Source organism: Phalacrocorax aristotelis, chromosome 5, assembly GCF_949628215.1.
Source record: "Phalacrocorax aristotelis chromosome 5, bGulAri2.1, whole genome shotgun sequence".
In the NCBI taxonomy this organism is placed as follows: Eukaryota; Metazoa; Chordata; class Aves; order Suliformes; family Phalacrocoracidae; genus Phalacrocorax; species Phalacrocorax aristotelis.
Window position 1 is genome coordinate 23376064 of NC_134280.1, and position 18750 is coordinate 23394813.

Consider the following 18750-nt stretch of genomic DNA (forward strand, 5'->3'; position numbering starts at 1 on the left):
CAGTGTCCGTCACTCTTCCAGCCCTCTGCAGAAACATGACGGTGGGTGAGGAGGGAGTGGCTGCCACCACCTGTGGCCACCACAGCCAGGGCCCCTCAGCAGCCACAGCTCCTCTCTGCCATGCCAGGAGCGGCTTCAGCCCCAGCAGAGCTGAAATCCAGAGTAACACTGGAGCAGCAACACAGCTGGGGACCTGCATCCATGCCCCACATTGGATGTGCCATGTCCTGCCTGGCCAGGAGAGCTGTGGGATGGGGAAGACAGACCTGGCCCGGCCGGTCACCCTGCCTCAGACCTGTGGCTTCCTCATGTTTAGGGAGACGTCAAAGCTGGAGCAGGAGCACCCAGGATGTTTCAAATCTTAGGGCCTATCTTCTTTCCAACACTTACTTTTTAAAAAACATGTCTTAGCCAGTCACCTGCTTCGGCCATCAGCAGCATCCCCCAGCTCCCACACAGGGTCCCAGAGGCGCAGAGCACCCCTCAGCAGCAGCTCTGCACCTCGTGTGCCTGTGACTCGCATACCGAGAAGGCTCATGGCTTTGTGGGCTTTTGACAGCTTCTCTAATTACGCAGCAGTTTGCTCATAGCCGTAGTGTGTAGTCAATAGCACTTGGGCAGCTGGCCAGCAGGCAATGCCCTTCCAGTCGTCTTGCAAGTGCTGGAAGTAGTTTAGAAAATTAAAATACTAACTAGCCTCCATGAAAACAGTATCTATCAACTAGCATAGACCACGTTAAGGCTGAATAATGTTCCACACTGAAATGTGAACAATTTCATGGCAAATGTTAAGTAAAATAAAATAGTGACAAAACATGGTTGTTTTCCAGAGACAAGCCAACCATTGTTAACTCTAGCTGCAATGTCCTGTAGCACTGCCACCATGGTTAAAAGTGCAGAACTTCTTACAGTCACCTGTTTCATACATTTTTTTTTTTAAGTTATTATTATACAGCAATGTAGTATTTTAGCATCTTCCAGTAAATGCAGGAATTTTAAAGCATTTATGAATTTAAAGTAAAGGAAGCCTTTTATTTCCAAGGTTCATTAAAAAATGCCTGATGTTGTTCAACTTCATTCCTTTTGTCTACCTCCTGCTAAATCAGAGAGAGCTTAGGAAATCTAGTGATGGATGACATGTAATGAAATTAGTGAAATGTGCATGAAATACAGACTGAACAACCGATACTGAATTGTGTAGGAGTGGATCAACATTCCTCCACGACCAGTGATAATTCGTGCTTCTAGACTCACCCTCAAGCTTTAAACAGCTAAGTGTAGCTCAGTGATACGGTTAGCTGATCTGCTCTCCGTTGAAATGCGAAAACACGCAATGAAAACCTTGAAATTTCAACTGTCATTGTTTATTACTGTTTTGGCTACATTCTCTACAATTTCAGCAGCATCTTAAAGAGACAGTTAATGTTTCGTTATATACAATGAAAACAAAATGGCTTGCAACATCAGAAACAAGAGCAACAGTTTAACTGTACAATACTAAATGAAAACCTGTGGTAATACAGCCTCCTTTTTCTGCAACATGGACAAAATTACATATAGGTACTCAGCATCAAGAATGGGGTAGTAAAAAGAATAGCGAACGGGAGAGAGATACACTGTTTCGAAAAATAAGTTTCTACCATACAAGGCAGTTAGAAAATGTTTAACATTTTATAATATCTGTACAAGCCACAAGAAACATTTCCTTGTTGATAGGAACTTCCAGAAATGGAGAATAACCATAAGCAACTTCTACATCTAGTATCCATGCGCTCTGCAGGTTGAGAACGCAATGAACTGACTTAAAGAACTGTACTGTATATTGCCAACACAGATCTGTTTTACATGCCTTGATTGTTAATGAATTACCTACTCTTAATCTCTCTATAACGTACAGTTGACTTGCACCTTAAGGAGGTCATTTGATTCTTTTGCAAAAGTAAAAGCAACATCATTTAGCAGCAGTTAAAAGCGCCTTGAGGGAGACTTAAAAAAAATACAATATCCAATTAGAAAAAGCCATACTTTAAACATTTGTACAGGAATAAGTTGCTGAAATTTAACTGAAAATGTGACATCTGTACAACAATTTACAATAGAGCTAGAAGGGAATTTATCATTATTCCTGCATAGAACATTATACATGACCTGTTTGCATTTGGTTTCATACTGTTGCTTGCTTTTATCAGAAGCCTGGAAAGTTTTACAAGTTTCAATACCACAGCAAGTATAGTATTTTTAGAAAATTGAGCAGATTTCAAAATTAGCAATCTATCTGAGAAATGAGTACTAGGAATTCCATATCACCCTTCCAATCTAAATTCAGTGAAACACCACCAAATTTTTGGAGGTACAAGCCTGAGTTGCCAAATAAAATACAATTTTATCTGAGAAATCTGACACAGAACATATCCTTGACCGTCTCACACTCCTTACTTTGGTTTCAAAAGATCAGTGTCTTGGAGAGATGGCAGTTTATTTAGTTTATAACCAGGCACGGGGTTTTTCCTGTGTTTTCCAATTTGCTCACTACCCTTTTTTATTTAAATAATGAAAAACTACCCTTCATGTTTGAACTTTCCAGTATCAACCAAATGTACTTTAAGTATTAAAAAGATTATTTACAATGTTCCCCAGAAAAAACTAAAAACCTTTTCTTCAGTCTTAAACACAGTATACCTGTTAGTGTGTAACAGGCAGTGTCATCCTTCAATGTTTAAAGGTATTTCTCAATAGGGTACATTTATTCACAGTCCATGATCCATTCCAATCATACAAATGACACTATGTAGTCTTCACACTTCAGTCTGAAAATACAGTTATCAAACTTGTCCCGTGTAAAAACACTCAAATGCTTTCAAGCTCAAGTCGGCATCTGGAAACTACACAAAGGTATCATGCCATTCCTCGGTTGGAGAAATTTCAGTACGAGATAATGCTTGAAGTAGGTGGCGTAGGGGATGCTGCTAGCCCAGTCATATGCAAGTTTCCTGAAGAATTTGATCTCCTCATATGAGGGAGAAGATAAGGATCATTAGCCAGCTGGTGGACATCAAATCTATCCTCTTTTCGGTATGCTAAACAGCGTCTGATAAAGGCCTAGAAAAGAAATGAGAAAGTTACAATACCATTCCAAATAATGTCTGCTTACAAGTAAATATGCATGTCCTCCTGGATAAACTAGTTCCTAAACAAGTTCTTGTTTCTATGTAATTCAAGTCAAATGACAGCGTAACATTTGATTCCTGAGTCCAATGAAAAAAATGTCATGTCACAGCAGGGAAAAAAAAAATCAGCAAATTAAATGGCTTCAAATAATCACACTTAAAGTATGTATTTCCACATTAAGGAACTATATTGACAAGCAAAACATTAGCATCTCACACAATCAAAATTCTGCATGTGTTATCCCTGAACAGTTTAGTAAAAACGAGAAGCAAGTGTCAGGATTGAAAAAGTAGAAAGGAGCTTCACGGAGCTTCTAAAACCATTCAGCTGTGCGGTGGATGAAGAGTAGATGGAAGATGCAGGGGCGGAATTTCAATGTTTTAGTTGACCTTTGAAAGCAGGCATTACTGTATGTGCCATGACTGAATAGAGCAAAACGTGAACTTTGACAATGGTGGTTGCCATGTTCAATAGGCATGAAATAACTAGTAGACTATTTAAGAAACCACTACCTGGCTGGAACTGCTTTCCCAGAAAACACGCAATCTCATCAGCTTAAAAATATCTCTTCAATTGAAAAATTCTGTAGCTAGCTTCAGGACGGTTCTTGAGACACTATGTTATCCTACGTTTAAGTCCATATGATTTATGCCAATCATTTTGTGCTGAAAGTTTCTGTCAAGTTTTACGTCTAGCATACACAAGAACATTTGGTCTCCTGAGAGCTTGGGCTTCAACACTTAATGATAGAAAATCCTTATTATTGCTCAGAACTGATTAGCAGATCATTACTTAATTTAGAACTTAATTTAAGAGAATTACATATCTTTTCTTTGATAAATCTGTTCAGCTGTTTGTTCTTTGCTCCAATTAAAAACTAGAGATTAAAGGAAAAAAATCTGTGCTACAAGTTCCAAAGAATCCTGCTAGAATTTACTTCTATCATTTACATATCCAGCACGAACAAGGTACAAACTAAAAATCACACATATCCGTTAATGTATATTCACATGTTCTTGGACATTATGGATTTTAACCAAGTTCTTCACAACAAAATCCTTCATAACCAATGAATTGTTAAGAGTTGTTTGCAAGATCCTCAGATTAACAGTTTGTGTCTAAAATCTTTGTAAAATACTTCGTGCTTCTGTGGCACTGTAGACACACTACTGCGATACAAAGGAGAACATTGCACAAAACAGGAAAAAGTGAGGAGGATCAAAGGACAGTTACACTCTGAAAACTAACTAACAATGCCATTTCAGGTTCCATATTTATTTCACCTCCATGTTTTCCACATCAGAATTTCAGTTTACAAGGTGTTCTTTCCAACTGCCAAGCCTATAAATCTGAAAGACAATTTAGATTCTACAGAGTCATCATAAATGGTCTGAATTTACAAGTTAGTCTGAGTTTGTTTTATAGCATTTCCACCAGAGAATAATTTCTCCCCCACTCTTACAGCTATCATGACAATGTTTACAAGAGTGGAGAACACTGGTTTATTTTAGTCTTTCAAACAAACAGAACATAGAATACATAGAGAATGTAAAGTTGCCAATTGTCTATGCTGAACTGTCTACTCTTCCCTGACATCCTCTGTATAAAAACTACCAACGACAAAGAAACACGAAGTTAAAAGACAGTGATATAAACTGTTAACATGTAATGTTATCAGTTATATGATGCATATTTGTCAACTTCATTCAAGGGACACAATTTTTCCAAACCAGGGTAAAAGAAAACAGAAATAGCAAACAGAAAAACTCAAATCAACCAAAAAACCCAGGACAAACTACTATTCTTCAACCAAATTTTCATAACCTTAACTGCAACTCACTCACTGACACTACTTTTAGAAAAATATACCACAGATAACAGCAGGTTTATGTACCCAAAAGACTTACTTTCTTGGGAAGTTACAGCCTCTAGAAATAGGTTTTCTTTCCTTTCAATCTTCAAAAGCTCTATCTTAACATTCCTAATTGTTTTTTTTTTTTTTTGCAGCTTGTGCCCCACATCTAAGTATGTTTAATTAGTTGCTGAAACTTGAATAGGTATTCTACTATCTTGGTAGTTTTTCCAATGAGCACATTTCTCCTGCACCTGGCCATGAATACCTTTCAAAAAATCAGGGCAGTTTCACAAACAAGTAACAGATATATTTTTTCTTCCATATGCACAGGATTGGATTTGTGTTATGGATGCTCACAGCAGCAATCATTTGGGAAACCACCTTAATCTGTTCCTGAATAGCTAGTCTGTGGAGAAGAGTTTGATACTACAGAGGTTCAAAATCAGGTTTTTAAATACAGGAAACATTGCCATCCACACCTTTGCGGCAGATCAAATTTTGGCAGATCAAATTTTGGCAGTCTTATTTCCTGAATCAGCGTCAACGTATCTTATAGATTCTTAATCTTAAAAATTTATGTTTCAAAACTCAGCTTTGAGTTAATACACACATACTATGACCTTTCAACGGGAAAATTGTTAGCACGCATATGCTCCAGGTATTTGGTAGTCAAATAGTTCTTCTAGCCAGTAAGGCTGCAGAAAATAACATTCACTATTTTCAGAAAGACCTTGTTACTTTTAGCAGAAGTATTCTGCAAGAACTTCTAATGAGAAGCCTCAGTGAGACACATACGGTCCTCTGGGAAAAAGCAAAGCAGAAAATTTTTGAGGCAGCCTACTTTAAAACCACTTGCAAATTTCTGGAATATACATATATATATATATATGTATATAGTCTCGTTTTGAAGTACATGATTTTGAGATGTCCCAGAATAAGTTTGCTTAAATAAAAATATCAAAATACTAGTTCTCCATTATGTTTTCCTACACATTTAGTTACTACATCCCACAGCATTCTTAACAGCAATTTTACAGCTGAAATCTTTATGATGAATGTTTTAACTGTTACTCAGAGATCATATGAAAAGTTACCTTGGCTTCATTGCTTACAACAGGTTTGACAGGGAACTGAACTTCTGTGGCTTTTAATATTGTATTTTCTTGTAAGATATCTTGCTGTGATTGATTGTGGCCAAATGGCTGAAAAATAAGCACAGGATTTTCTTCATGAGTGTTATCCAACTACTTTGGTTTCATAAATATTTATACTCTAGTAAGTTGTTGCGGTATTAATACAAACTGCTAACCATTCTCTAAATAAGAAAGTTTCGCTCAAGATTTCCTACATTTCTTGCAATATCAATGTATACCACCAAAAAGTAACGCAAGTAATTTTCCACATAGATTCACATTTTTATGACTATAATTCACAGTCTACTGGAAACAGGCATTTACACCAAAACTTCATGATTTTCAAAGAATATTTTCCTTACCTTTCTACCATAAAGGCATTGGAAAAAGATGACTCCAACTGACCATACATCAACCTTATTAGAAATCTTTGGTGGCTCTTTGCCAACTACAAAACACTCTGGAGGCAAGTACCTGGAAAACAAAACATGTATCTCAGTGTCTGCAAGTAGATGTATGGCATCACTAGAACTTGTTCAAATATCAAATTATACAAATGCTTCACCTACACGTCTCTGATCTTTTGACAACTGTACAGTTGCCTTATGATCTGCATTCCAACACCTTGCACACCCATCAAAACTGACATTTAAGTTTTTTGTATAGTCAGTCAAATAGAAGGTCTACTTCATACAAGAACAAATACTAACATTCTTTACCTAAATCACTAATTTTTTTTTAAATTGGGATCCTAGGTTAAATATGAATCTTCTTCCTCTATCAGAGCAAGGAAAGATGAAAGCCATATAGGGCATTTTACAGCAAGGCCTGGTTAGGAATCAAGGATACAGATACTGCTTGAAGACCATTTACCTAAGGTTTTAGTAAGAATGATATCATTAACCAGAGGGGCATATGATAGACAAAGGTGGTTGCTACTTCCACTCCTATGATCTGCAGGAAGCCATACTTAAAGAGCTGAAAGTTGAGGAAGTTCCTGTGCCATTCCTGAGTTACAAAAGAACTGGTGAAATGGAACCTCCTTTAAAAAACAAACAAAACCTCCCAAACTTATCAATATGGGAGCAATTAAGTATTATTGACCATAATAACTAAAATTGAGAAAGGCATAAAAACTTTTAGAGCAACTATAGACCAGACACTCTCTCATCAACAGCATACAAGGCTTTAAAAGAAGTTTTGAAGAAATATTTGTGAAAATGCAAATAAGCAGAAAAATGAGATAAGAATGCAACACAAATATGAATTTCATGCAGTATCACAAAATCTCTTCTGAAATATTCGTGTACAATTCTGATTACAAAAATCAAGAAAAATGAGCTTAAAGTGATACAAGTGCAAAAAAAGCTACTAAAATGATATGAAGAATGGAAAGCCTGAAATGCAGGGGGGAAAAAAAAAATGAAGGCTATAAAAAACACCACGGAGCAAGTACTAGGAAGGGAAACAACCTACTTCAGGGAGGACAGTGTTGGCACAGGAACAAACAAGTATAAACTGGCCACAAATAAACACAGTCTGTAAATTAGAAGATTAGGTTTCTAATGATCAGAGAACTGAGGTTACGGAACACACTTCAAATCAGATTACTGGGGACAAAACACTAACTAAATTTAATACAAACGTCTGTAAGTTTACAAAGAGATTATGTGACCTAACTGCCTGGAAAGGCAGGTAACCAGACCCAGTGACTGAGGAAATCCCTTCCAGGACTATGCTGCTCAGAGTTTGCGAATCTGCTCTAAACAGACTCACCCCCCACCTCAAACTCACTCTCCTTAATGAGCATTTTGGGCTCAGAGAAAGCGTGAATTAGAAACACAGAGATTCATCATGAACCTATAATGATCATGAACCTTTTTTGATCTCTTAAAAGTTTATAGCACCACTAGTGCTTGTGCCATTTTAGATGAAACCCAAAGGCCAAAAATTTTTACATATATTCCTACAATGAAATATTTAAATTGGTGTTTAAATAGGTAAAGCATTAAAAAGAGTAGCAAAAGCCTAACACTACTAAAATACTTCAGTGTGAATAATCGTCCTTTCACAGCATGTGCACATTGGTATTTGTGCAAGAGTATGTGTATTTTCTTTTCTAAAAAAACTGAAGGCAAAGGGTAAAAGCCTTATTACGTGCAACTTCCAAATATGGGAAAAGTTGCAGAGCAAATGGGAATGAGACTGGCTTCTCTGATTAGAGTTGGGTTTCAGATCCTGACTCTGATCTTGCCACAGGCAGAACGAGAAGAGAAAAAGCAGTTTAATTCTTAAGTATTTAATTCCTAAGTAACCTGGCCAATATAGGTTTTTTTTTCCCCACCTACTCTGACACAGCTACCATGCACCCAGGCTCAAAGAGCTATTATGCCATGAAGAAGATGCATCTTTAGAAAGCAAATTCTAGAAACAGCATTTCTGTAAGCAATGAAATGCTTATTGTCATTCCTGTTCTGTAGGTAGCCCTAAAACTTCATGTTTCGGACAAGCATGCAAGAGCGCAGAGAAAACAAATCACAGCTGCTGAGCTGTCATTAACCTTTAGGATGGAAGAGTAAATACTCTTTTGTCCTAAGGACATTACCTGCTGGTAATCCCTGCTCTAAGATTTCCAAGGGCTAAGCACCCACATTTAATCATCATAGCTCTGTCAAACGTCTTCAACCACCTGCAGCCAAAGATTAAACACCTGCTTCTTCAGGGAAACCATGTTTCTAAAAGCATAGTGATCATCTCCACATTTTTATATGTATAAAAATAACACACACTCACACTCTCTTGTTTTGTGGCCACTCTAACATTTAGGAATATCAACATTCACAGTACTGCACAGAAATCTCTGTCATCCATCTTAATATTTTTAATCCTAGCTCCCTCTCCAAATTGGCTTTGTAAGAGAGCATTTATCAAATCTGAACAATGACCCAGAGTCTAAACAGCAAAATCAAACCAGACATTACCAGTAAGTTCCTGCTCCCTGTGAAGTTAAATCCATTCCATCCACACCATAGCTATCATCATCCATTATTTTGGACAGGCCAAAATCAGTAATTTTTATTTCTCCACATGCTGTTCCATCTACAAGGAGGATATTACCTATCCAGGAAAAAAAATCCAGAAAACAATTACCTCAAAAAAGCTAACAGAATGCTTTATTTTCAAAACCAGGTTCAATTTTAAGGAACAACTAAATTCATGAGAGGTAAGTGACAACTTTACATCATCTTTATATCCTCAAGTCTAGAGTAACTTGACTATAACACATTTCAGTGCAGTCTCAGGAACTCTCTAGGTTATTGTCATCATCGTCATCTGAAATGGCTCCCTCATCTGGGAGCTGGCCAGACAGCAATGAAACACCAAAATGTAGTGGGGAAAAAACAAAATGTAGCAGTATACCAGTTACAATGAAGTTCCATATTTTTCTGCCCAGAACAAATCCTACACTACAGGTTTCAGGGCTTGCATATGCCACAAAATTGTGCCAAGAAATTGCTGCAGTACTGTGAATCTTACTCTATGTGTTAAAGTTGTACAGTAATTCCTCAATAAAAAAGTTATTTGATGAAGTTCCTCCAAGAATACAAACTAATGAGACTAAGAATACATTCTGTACAATTCCGTAATATGAGAGAAATGTATATGAACAATCTATTACACAGCAGCAAGCAAACAGGCTGGCACTAAGAATTACATTAGAAACCCCACACTTCGAAATGTAGCAGGTTGAAGTACATGGAGAATACCAGCATCATTCATGCAAGGTGGTAAGACAAAGGCCATGGAATCAAGACAGAGTACGTTGTTTATGACAATGCTTATTATTCATCGTAAAGAAAACTTCTGTGAAGTCCTGTTTTGAAGTGCTTAGGTTAGGATGTTCAAAGTGACTGATTAGCTATTTCAATCCTTTACAGGCTAAGAAATACATAAGGGAAAAATTATTCACACGTCAGCATTCCACAATGATCAGGCAGGACTGAGCCAACTAATGATCTCATCTGTTTATATTGCTAAATACCAATGTATATATCTATGTGCCATATGATTTTTTCTTTCAACAAATTCAAATCAAAATAATACAAAGTAGAGAAGTAATTACAAACATTTTTCCAAAGAAAAGACAGATAATTTTGGCTGGGTCAAAAAGTGGGTGAAAAAACCACTTTTTTCAGTTGTTTATAATAAGCCTTATGTACAGAAGATAATTTTGGTATTTTCAGGCATGAATCGCAAACAAAGTAAAGGATAACAAAAAGATTACATTTTCACTCGTAACATTCCTCATTTACCTGGTTTAAGATCATAGTGTATAATAGGGGGCTTGATCTCATTGAGATATCGTAGTGCATTTACTATTTGCATTACAATGGACCTAGCTTCCTTCTCTGACATCAATTTATGTTGCTTGAGATAGAAATCCAAGTCATTGCCTTCACAGTATTCTAACACCGTGCAAAACCTAGGGTAGATTTCAGAGACACAAAATTAAATAACGCGTCAAACTGCATAATCAGAAACTGAGATATGACAGCCTAGTTTGATATTGGCAAGTTTAAGAATGGCTGCCTGAATATTAAACTATATGAATGAAACTGTTAATAGAACACATGGCACAACTATTAGCTTATGAAAACTGACATAAATCAGAACATTCATACTCATCAAAAGAGAAAATGCATCCATATTTGACGAGAGGTTAAGTTAAAAACTCCCCCTTGTTTATTTAGGCATGTTTCTCAAGAAAAAGATATATCCACTATCCCTTAAGATGCAACGCAATTCCACGCAAAGAGGTGCAGCCCAGTGACCATGGGCTACAGCTAGGCTCCTAATGCTCCGATGTCATTCAGTCTTAGAAACTTGTCTAAGCTACAGCAGTCTTTTGGAGCTGCCCTGCAGCAGCCCTTGCTCTGCCTGAAAACATCACAGCACTGCATGTCCCTTTCACCCTCAGGACATCCTGTAGGGCTTGCTAGTCAGGTGTTGCAAAACACTGTTTTCATGACTTTATAAAAGGCCTGCAATATTTAGCTGAGACAAAATTCTGCAACTACTGTGGGGGTTTTTCTAAGTCCCCTTAAGGAAACGCTAAATACTTTGGCTAAAAGCAAGAACATATTATTTTTATTCAAATACTCACCCTTTCTGTTTATTTAATACACAGCACTAAAATCCATGCCAAGTTCTAGAAAATCTATCATTTCATGTACTTACGTATCTGTATCCAGGGAGAAGTAGTCATATAGTTTAACTATCCGGGGGTGATCCAGTTCTTTGTGTATTCTATATTCTCTGCAGGCATGTCTAAAAGAACGTGGATACATTAACCTTCTAAAATCAATAAAATGCTATTCGATTTAACATATGAAGAGTAAGTCATTAATATTTACTTGTGGTAGTTTTCTTTCTTTTCATCCCTCCAGCTTTTGTTAAGCTGGTGAATCTTCACAGCAGCATATCTTTGTTCATAAAGATCAAAAGCCTAAAAAAGAAACCCAGAAATATGGGAAAGTTATAACCAAAGATGATAAAAATAACAACCAATAAAGAGAGGAAAAAAATTGGCATGTAATTCACAAGTCTATTGATAAGTCTATTGTAATGCTACCGCCCTCCACAGGTTAATCCGAATTTGTTCAACCAGTGTTTAAAGACTATACCATATTACAATCCTTCTGCTTATTTAAATCCCCTCCCTCCCCCCAAAAATTAAATATATGTATGGTACATGGCTCAAACATTAGATTTAGCAGAACTGAGATGCTCTACCTTGTATACTTCACTGAAGCCACCTCGGCCAAGTAAATGGAGTAACAAATACCGTTCATTCAACGTGGGGTGATCTTTAAATCTTGAATGAAAAAAAAAATCAATTAATTCTATTTAAGGTGTACAAATAGAGTCTAAAATGTAAACCTCTTAGTATTACTTCTCAAATGGAGAACTAGCAATATATAATATGCTGAATAATATGACACCACGTGTAACCTCATGACACAATTATACAACACTGCTAATTTCAGTACCTTTTGACTATTTAGCATACAAATGCTATCACACCACCATTGTCCAACCAGTCAATTCTGGCAAACTTTGCTATTTGTCTTTATTTTTGTGAGGATAAGAAAAGCACCCTTAAATTTAAACTTGCATAACAAGGGCTCTTTCTTTGTTGTGCCAAATTTTAGAGCAGTTGTACATACCTGCCTCTAACAAAATGGATTTTATGTAACACTAAGAAGTTAACAAATAACAAACAGCAATTTTAAGGAAGGGTTTAGTCTGCCAGTAGGTCTTCCCATTCTTCCGTGTTCTCTACAGTTTTGGAGGTATGATCATAGATAGTCAAGTATTTGAGGGAAGATGCATGTTCTTGCTTACTGTGCTCCTTTTAAACATAAAGCTTTCCTTTTCCTCACTGTGAAAATACATATTTCAATGCTAAAGACATTTTTTAAATAGTCATGAACAGTAATTAATGCACTCAGTGTAGAAAAAGTAACAAATTCAGAGGTCATTCTCTAGAATTCTAGAGAATTCAAAGAATAAATCTAGAGGTCAATCATTAGGTGATTGATGTCATGTGACCAGTAGCCCATTTAAAACCACTCTCAACAATTTTAGATTCATATTTTCTTGGTCCTTCTATTACATGTATACCTCTAGTAGGGACAATCTTGTGAACCTTCCCTCTCCACTGCTGCTTTTGCTACTCTGTGTGGCTCCCCATACTCAGAACCTGCATCTAGCAGGTAGTCCCAGCATCACGGGCGTTCTAAACCCAGACAGAGAAGTCCTAACCTGCACTCTCAACTTATCCTGTTATCCCAGTGCAGTTGTAGAGAATACATGCAGACATACAGGTTTACCAATGTCTAAACTGGGCAATATTTCCTATTCTTCATTGTCAAGACCGGAACCCTGAATAGGTGAATTTGCTGACTACCTTATATTTGGGACACCTGGGGAGGGCATACATGGGTAGAGGGAAAGAGAGGGGAATGTTGCCAGAAAAAAAGAGCGAGCTCAGCTTTACACCACAGCTGGAAGCTGAAAACCCAACAGGATTTGAGTCAGGGTCCAAGAGCTGCTTCACTTCAGAACCCTCTCCCTTATCAAATGGTCAAGTTGCCAAGATGTATTAGGAAGGACATTAAGGGGTAGAGGCTTAAATTACTTCTCCACTGCTTCTGTCTTCTATATTGTGAGCACAAGCTACAGCCTGGCCACTTGGTAAATACTCAGATCTAAACTCCCACATAAAACACGAACATACAGTTTAAAGCTTTTTGTTCTGTACTATAAAATGTGTCAACACTGACTGCAGAAAATGAGTACTGAAGCTGTGGTATTCTGCTTGTCTATGTCCTGTAAGTCCATTTTTAACTGTGACTATAAGGTGAACATTCTTTGCCCCACATATGCAATATTTACATTCAAAGCCTATAATTTTTCTGTGGCATTCACTCCTTCTTGTTGAAGGACTCTGTTTTTAAAAAAAACCAAAACCCAAAAAACAAACAAGAACACCCAACTCTTCTAATGCAAACACTGAAAATAAAAAAGTTGTTCATTTAGCCCATGAAGAACTGCTTTTTTTTTTTTTTAGGACATTTATTTTAAAAAGAAAAGATTCTGTCATTGAATTATAAGCATCAATACCCATTATTTTTCATATCCAAAACACAAGACCAATTTAGCTATCAATTAGCACCACAACCACATGGTAACAAAGATTTTCTGTATTCCTGCAGGGAAAGTATCGAGTCCATTAAAACAGTTAAGTACAATTTCACATCTTGTTGCTTTAATGTTTAAAAGTCTTAGTGTATATACAATTCTATTGTGTCTGGAAAGTAAAAAACAAAATAAAATCCTCAAGTCTTAAGGCTACTGTTTCATAAACATCTAATAGTGCAGAAAGAAAGAACCCCAATCCCATCATCTCCGTCCCTGACTGTTCATTCCACCTTGTACTGCCCTCTCTCCTCATAGCAGCATAAGTATTTTTGTTACTGGGGCAAAGAACTAGATGAGGAAATTGATCTGGTGTTAAAATTAATGCAGAAGAAGAAAACACAGGAGCTGGTTTTAACTTGGATCAATTTCCACCATCTGTTCAGTAAAGAAATGTCATTGCAAGCCATGTGAAAGGAAACATGGCAAGGGCATAATGAAGTAGTAGTCAGTGAGAGGCAGAACCAGTTCCTCCCAAGCAACAGTGCCAGCTTAAAGTGCTAGTGAAACTGCAGTGTTGGTGTTTGTATTCGCCTTTATGGGAAAGAGACTAACTGTTGCTGTTGCATCAAACCTCTCTGCCATTTTCTTGCGTTATTCTCAGATAAGTGAATGGCACTGGGTTCCCTTACAAGTATTTCTTTTAGCCAAGTAATATGATCTAGCAAGTTTCAACTGTCCTGCACTGTAAGCTGTGAATGTTATTTCTTGCATATTCAATAAAACCATTAATGAATTTACCAAATAAGAAGTAATTAGATGTTTTAAAGTTCAAGTTGTGTTTAAAATATACATGATATATATATATCTTGTAATATACATAAACAAAGAGAACCAAAGAAGAATTTATGAACAAGCCTCTCTGTAGGTCAAATGTGATTTTAGAGTATTATTTAAAAAATAAACAAGCAAAATTAAGACAGTAAGTCTCTTACTGTGAATTATCTTCATTATTTATTCTTTTCAGTTCTCTTATGTGAAGATTCCTAACTCTTTCCAAACGTTCAAGTTCTGCTTGTATTTCAGCCTCCTCCTGCAAATGAAAAGAATGAAATATAAAAGCTCATTTACTCCCCGTTTGAAAAGGATATTTTTACCTCTGCATCAATACTAGTGGTGATAGAGGAACATTACATTACAAAACCCTGCTGAACTAGAAGAAAGCACTGCTTTTCTCTTAAAGCCAGAAAAATTCAGAAAGATAAGGCAAAAGCCTGTTTCAAGGAACCTTTCTGTCCATGAACCCACAGGTAATGGGATGTTCACAGTTTTGTTCTGCACTGTAGGGATGCTATTTGAAATGAGAGGCAGCTGAGTTTTGTGCTTCAGCCAAGGAGAGAAATTATCCGGGAAGCGGTCTGAAATTGATGTACAAAGAAGAAAAAAAACGGAGATATGTGCAGTTATAGATTTTGTACAAACTGACAAATTAAGAAAAAATGTTTAATGTATTTTGAGGCTGAAGAGCAAATCAAAAAAAGAAAAAAAGAATAAGTCATTACAGCAGAAATATTCTTAAGGTGTTGATATAAGTCACCAAAACCAAGCTAATTTAAAAAGATTTTTCCATTTATATCTCATTAAAATTACAAAGCAGAATGTGTATTGCCTAAGACTTTGAGCACATTTTCAAAAGAAACATGTCAGATACTAGCACATTCCCTAACTAATTTCATCACTTAAAATGATCTCATCTTTATGCTACATAGTATGGAACACTGAAATAGTGTTTATTTGGATCCTCTAAAAAAGTAAAGAATTCACGATGCCTAATTTGTGGAAACCTATGTATCTATACTCAAAGTGAAAAGAGTATACTCATTGAAAGACACCGTAGAAAAGGTTATATTGATTTCAGAGTTAGTACCTCTAGAACTTGAAAGCTTGGCTAAAGGGAAGACAAAATTAGTCTATACCAGAAAGCTCAGAATTATGGACTTATTCTACCTGACAAGGAAAAAGAAGGCCTGGCATCTGATATGTATTTTTTTGGTAGCAGCACCAGTGGAAGCAGTGCCCCACATCATCTCTTGTTATTTTGGCACAGCCTCTTGTACAGCTACATGGTGAAACAGACTGGAAAACTAATCAATTTTTTATTTTTATTTTTTTAAAAAAAGCACGCCTCAGAAAAAGATACATATTTGGTTTTTGAAAGAAGCTAGATCAGTTCTCCAATCCAATTTATACTGTGACTGCACAAGCTGGTGGTGCTGGTAAAAGCAACAGGACAACAAGTCATGGCACAAGGGAATAGAGGCAGAAGCCAGCAGAAGGGAGAGAAAATTCTGTAAAGCTAGTATTTCCAAACATTGTATATCATAAAACCACATCCTGAAACAACAGCTGTATTTATATAATCTAAAACACACGTTAAATGACCACATTTCCAATGAGTTGAGGAGTCCAGACCAGATGATTTCAGTGGATATCTTGAATCCCTCCCCATAAGCTAAAGAAAAAACTCTCATCCCAAAACAAGACAGTAGATGAACCTCCATTCAGAAAACAAAAATCAAATTCCTAATAATTTAAAAGCTGGACTGACTAGTCAACACTAATCTGCTAGCAGATCTGGGTGGACCATTTGTTTTTTACTAACATATAATGTGAAGGGTTTTGGCTGGGTTTTTTTTCTCCCTGTTTATATAATGCCAAACTCTTTTTTTAATATTTGGATTCATCCTTACAGTTCTCTGTTAAATACCCTGAAATGATATGAAGTTCCCCATAACCCAATAGTCCTTTATAAAAAATTCTAGCCCTTCTCCCTCTACAAAAGGCCACACACTTATACACACACAATTGTCTATGTTCTTCCCAAAGGCTGACAAAAAAAAAAAAATTCCATCAGTTATGGCTCTTTTGGGCTTTTTTGTTCATATATTATGCAATTCAGTGGTTCTCAAAATGTGGTTCATAGGCCAACGTTAGTCCAAAGAGAACTGGCTGGTTGCATTGTTTCCAGCTGTTATTTAGGACACTCAGACTGTGAATACCTTTAAGCAAGAATGAACCAGCTTAGCTGCCTCAGGTCACTGCTATATAAAAGGAAGTGAGAAAACAAGAGCCTCTCTCCAGGACCAAAGCTGCTAGCTGGAAAAGAATTTCCTGGGGAGCAGAAGGAAAAGAAAACTGGTGGTGGCAGCATGTACAGGGCACCAGAAATAAGAGCACCACGAAAGCATCTGCAGAGTGGAAGGGAAGAAGAGCAGACAGCAAAACAGCATATGCAGAAGGAAAGAAGGAAAAAAATGTAACCAGCAGAGAAGCACTACAGAAGAAATACAGGCATGTAAAAAGAAAGTAACAAAATTGTTTTTCTTAGTTAACAACAAAATCTGTATCACACATAAAAATTTAAATGCATTTTTATTATTATTTTCAGATATATTAAAACATTATTTGCTAAGAAATAACATTTGTTTCCCCTCTGACATTTAGTCAAGGAAGTTCCTTCCTATACAGAGTACCCCAGCATTGATGCTCAAGGTGAAAAAAAAATTCAGATATTAAACAAATTTAACAACTTCCTTTGTACGTCATTTGAAATTTCCATTAGACTTCAAGAAAGTTAAAGCATGGGAAAAAGCCTACAGAATTCCACATGAAGTGGTGCTATTTCTAAAGCATTAGCAATGAAGAACTATGTGGCCAGTCTACTTCACTAGTGCCAACAAGTTTATATGCAGATTCGCTACTACAGATTCAAGTACTTTCTTGTCATATTTAAAAACAGCATCGTGTTCTCAAGGGGCCCAGTTCCGTTTGTTATAGTAAGATTTGTAACAGGTGATTTGTATATTTGAAGGGATCAGGCCTGAAACAGACTCTTGCAACATTTCATGGGGAAAAAACCTACGACCTGTTTTGACTGAACTTCCCAAGAACTACTGCTCATCAGATAAGGGTACTTTCCTTTCACACCTGTTGAGATATTTCTGCCTTCTTCCAAGGCCATTTCTTTTCACAGGTTATTCCTCAAAAACTGTACTTGAATAAGCAATAGTTTGTTATTATTTCATTATACATATTTATTAGAATGATGGGCTTCAAGAAAAAAATACTGCTAGCTTTTTTCAAAAGTAAAAAACTAGAGTAAAATATCTGACGGCAAAAATAATTTAAGATACAGAGAAAATAATTTCCGTAGAAGTAGGAAACTTGTATTCTCTCTTGCAATAGGTAGTATGCTAACCGATAACAACCAAAGTGGATGCTGCAGAAGATCAAAACATGATATTCATTCAGAAATGCAATGTTTTGTAAATTGGACCTTTTTAAAGCTCAAAAACTAATGTAAAAAGCCTATATATCAAACTTGCCTGACTCCACTTCCTCAGGAGTGAAGCAAGAGCAGTACTGGTGGCATTATCACTGTTTCAATGAATCAGTACAGTGTTAACTGGATGGACTCACTACTACTCCCCTGTACTCCCAGTGTCCATGGTTAGTTGCACAAAAAAAAAGGAAAGCCATTAAGTGACTATTAGGCATAAAATTGTACAGCATTTTTAGTATTATGTTTTCTAATCAGATATCTCTCAACAAACCCTCTTCTTATTTTGACAGTACTCGTTTTTATTTGGGCATGGTCAAAAAAATCTTAGAATAACAGACCATATACTTACCTTTTTGAGATGTCCTAATCGAAGTTTGAAAATTTCTTCCTGTTCATGATACTCAGCTAGAGTCAAACTGAAAAAAACAAATCAAACACATAATTATAGCTTTGATATGATGATAAACAAAACAATAGCATTCTTAAATACTACAGTAAACATAGTATCTTATGTTAATTTTTTACTATCACAATATTAGAACTACAGTTTG

General features: G+C 36.5%; 1 protein-coding gene across 4 annotated transcripts in view; it reads right to left on the reverse strand.

Annotated features, from left to right (window-relative positions):
- Positions 1-1342: 1342 nt before the first annotated feature.
- Positions 1343-18750, reverse strand: part of TLK1 (tousled like kinase 1) — a 72445-nt gene continuing 55037 nt past the window's right edge. For all 4 annotated transcript variants that reach the window (XM_075093431.1, XM_075093428.1, XM_075093429.1 and 1 more), the window contains exons 12-21: positions 18549-18615; positions 14853-14950; positions 11950-12031; positions 11571-11662; positions 11395-11484; positions 10470-10639; positions 9138-9273; positions 6519-6630; positions 6118-6225; positions 1343-3099 (exon numbers count right to left, since the gene is read on the reverse strand). In XM_075093431.1, coding sequence (XP_074949532.1) covers positions 2923-3099; positions 6118-6225; positions 6519-6630; positions 9138-9273; positions 10470-10639; positions 11395-11484; positions 11571-11662; positions 11950-12031; positions 14853-14950; positions 18549-18615 — 1132 coding nt within the window. In that variant the 3' untranslated portion in view covers positions 1343-2922. The remainder of the gene's footprint in view (positions 3100-6117; positions 6226-6518; positions 6631-9137; positions 9274-10469; positions 10640-11394; positions 11485-11570; positions 11663-11949; positions 12032-14852; positions 14951-18548; positions 18616-18750) is intronic.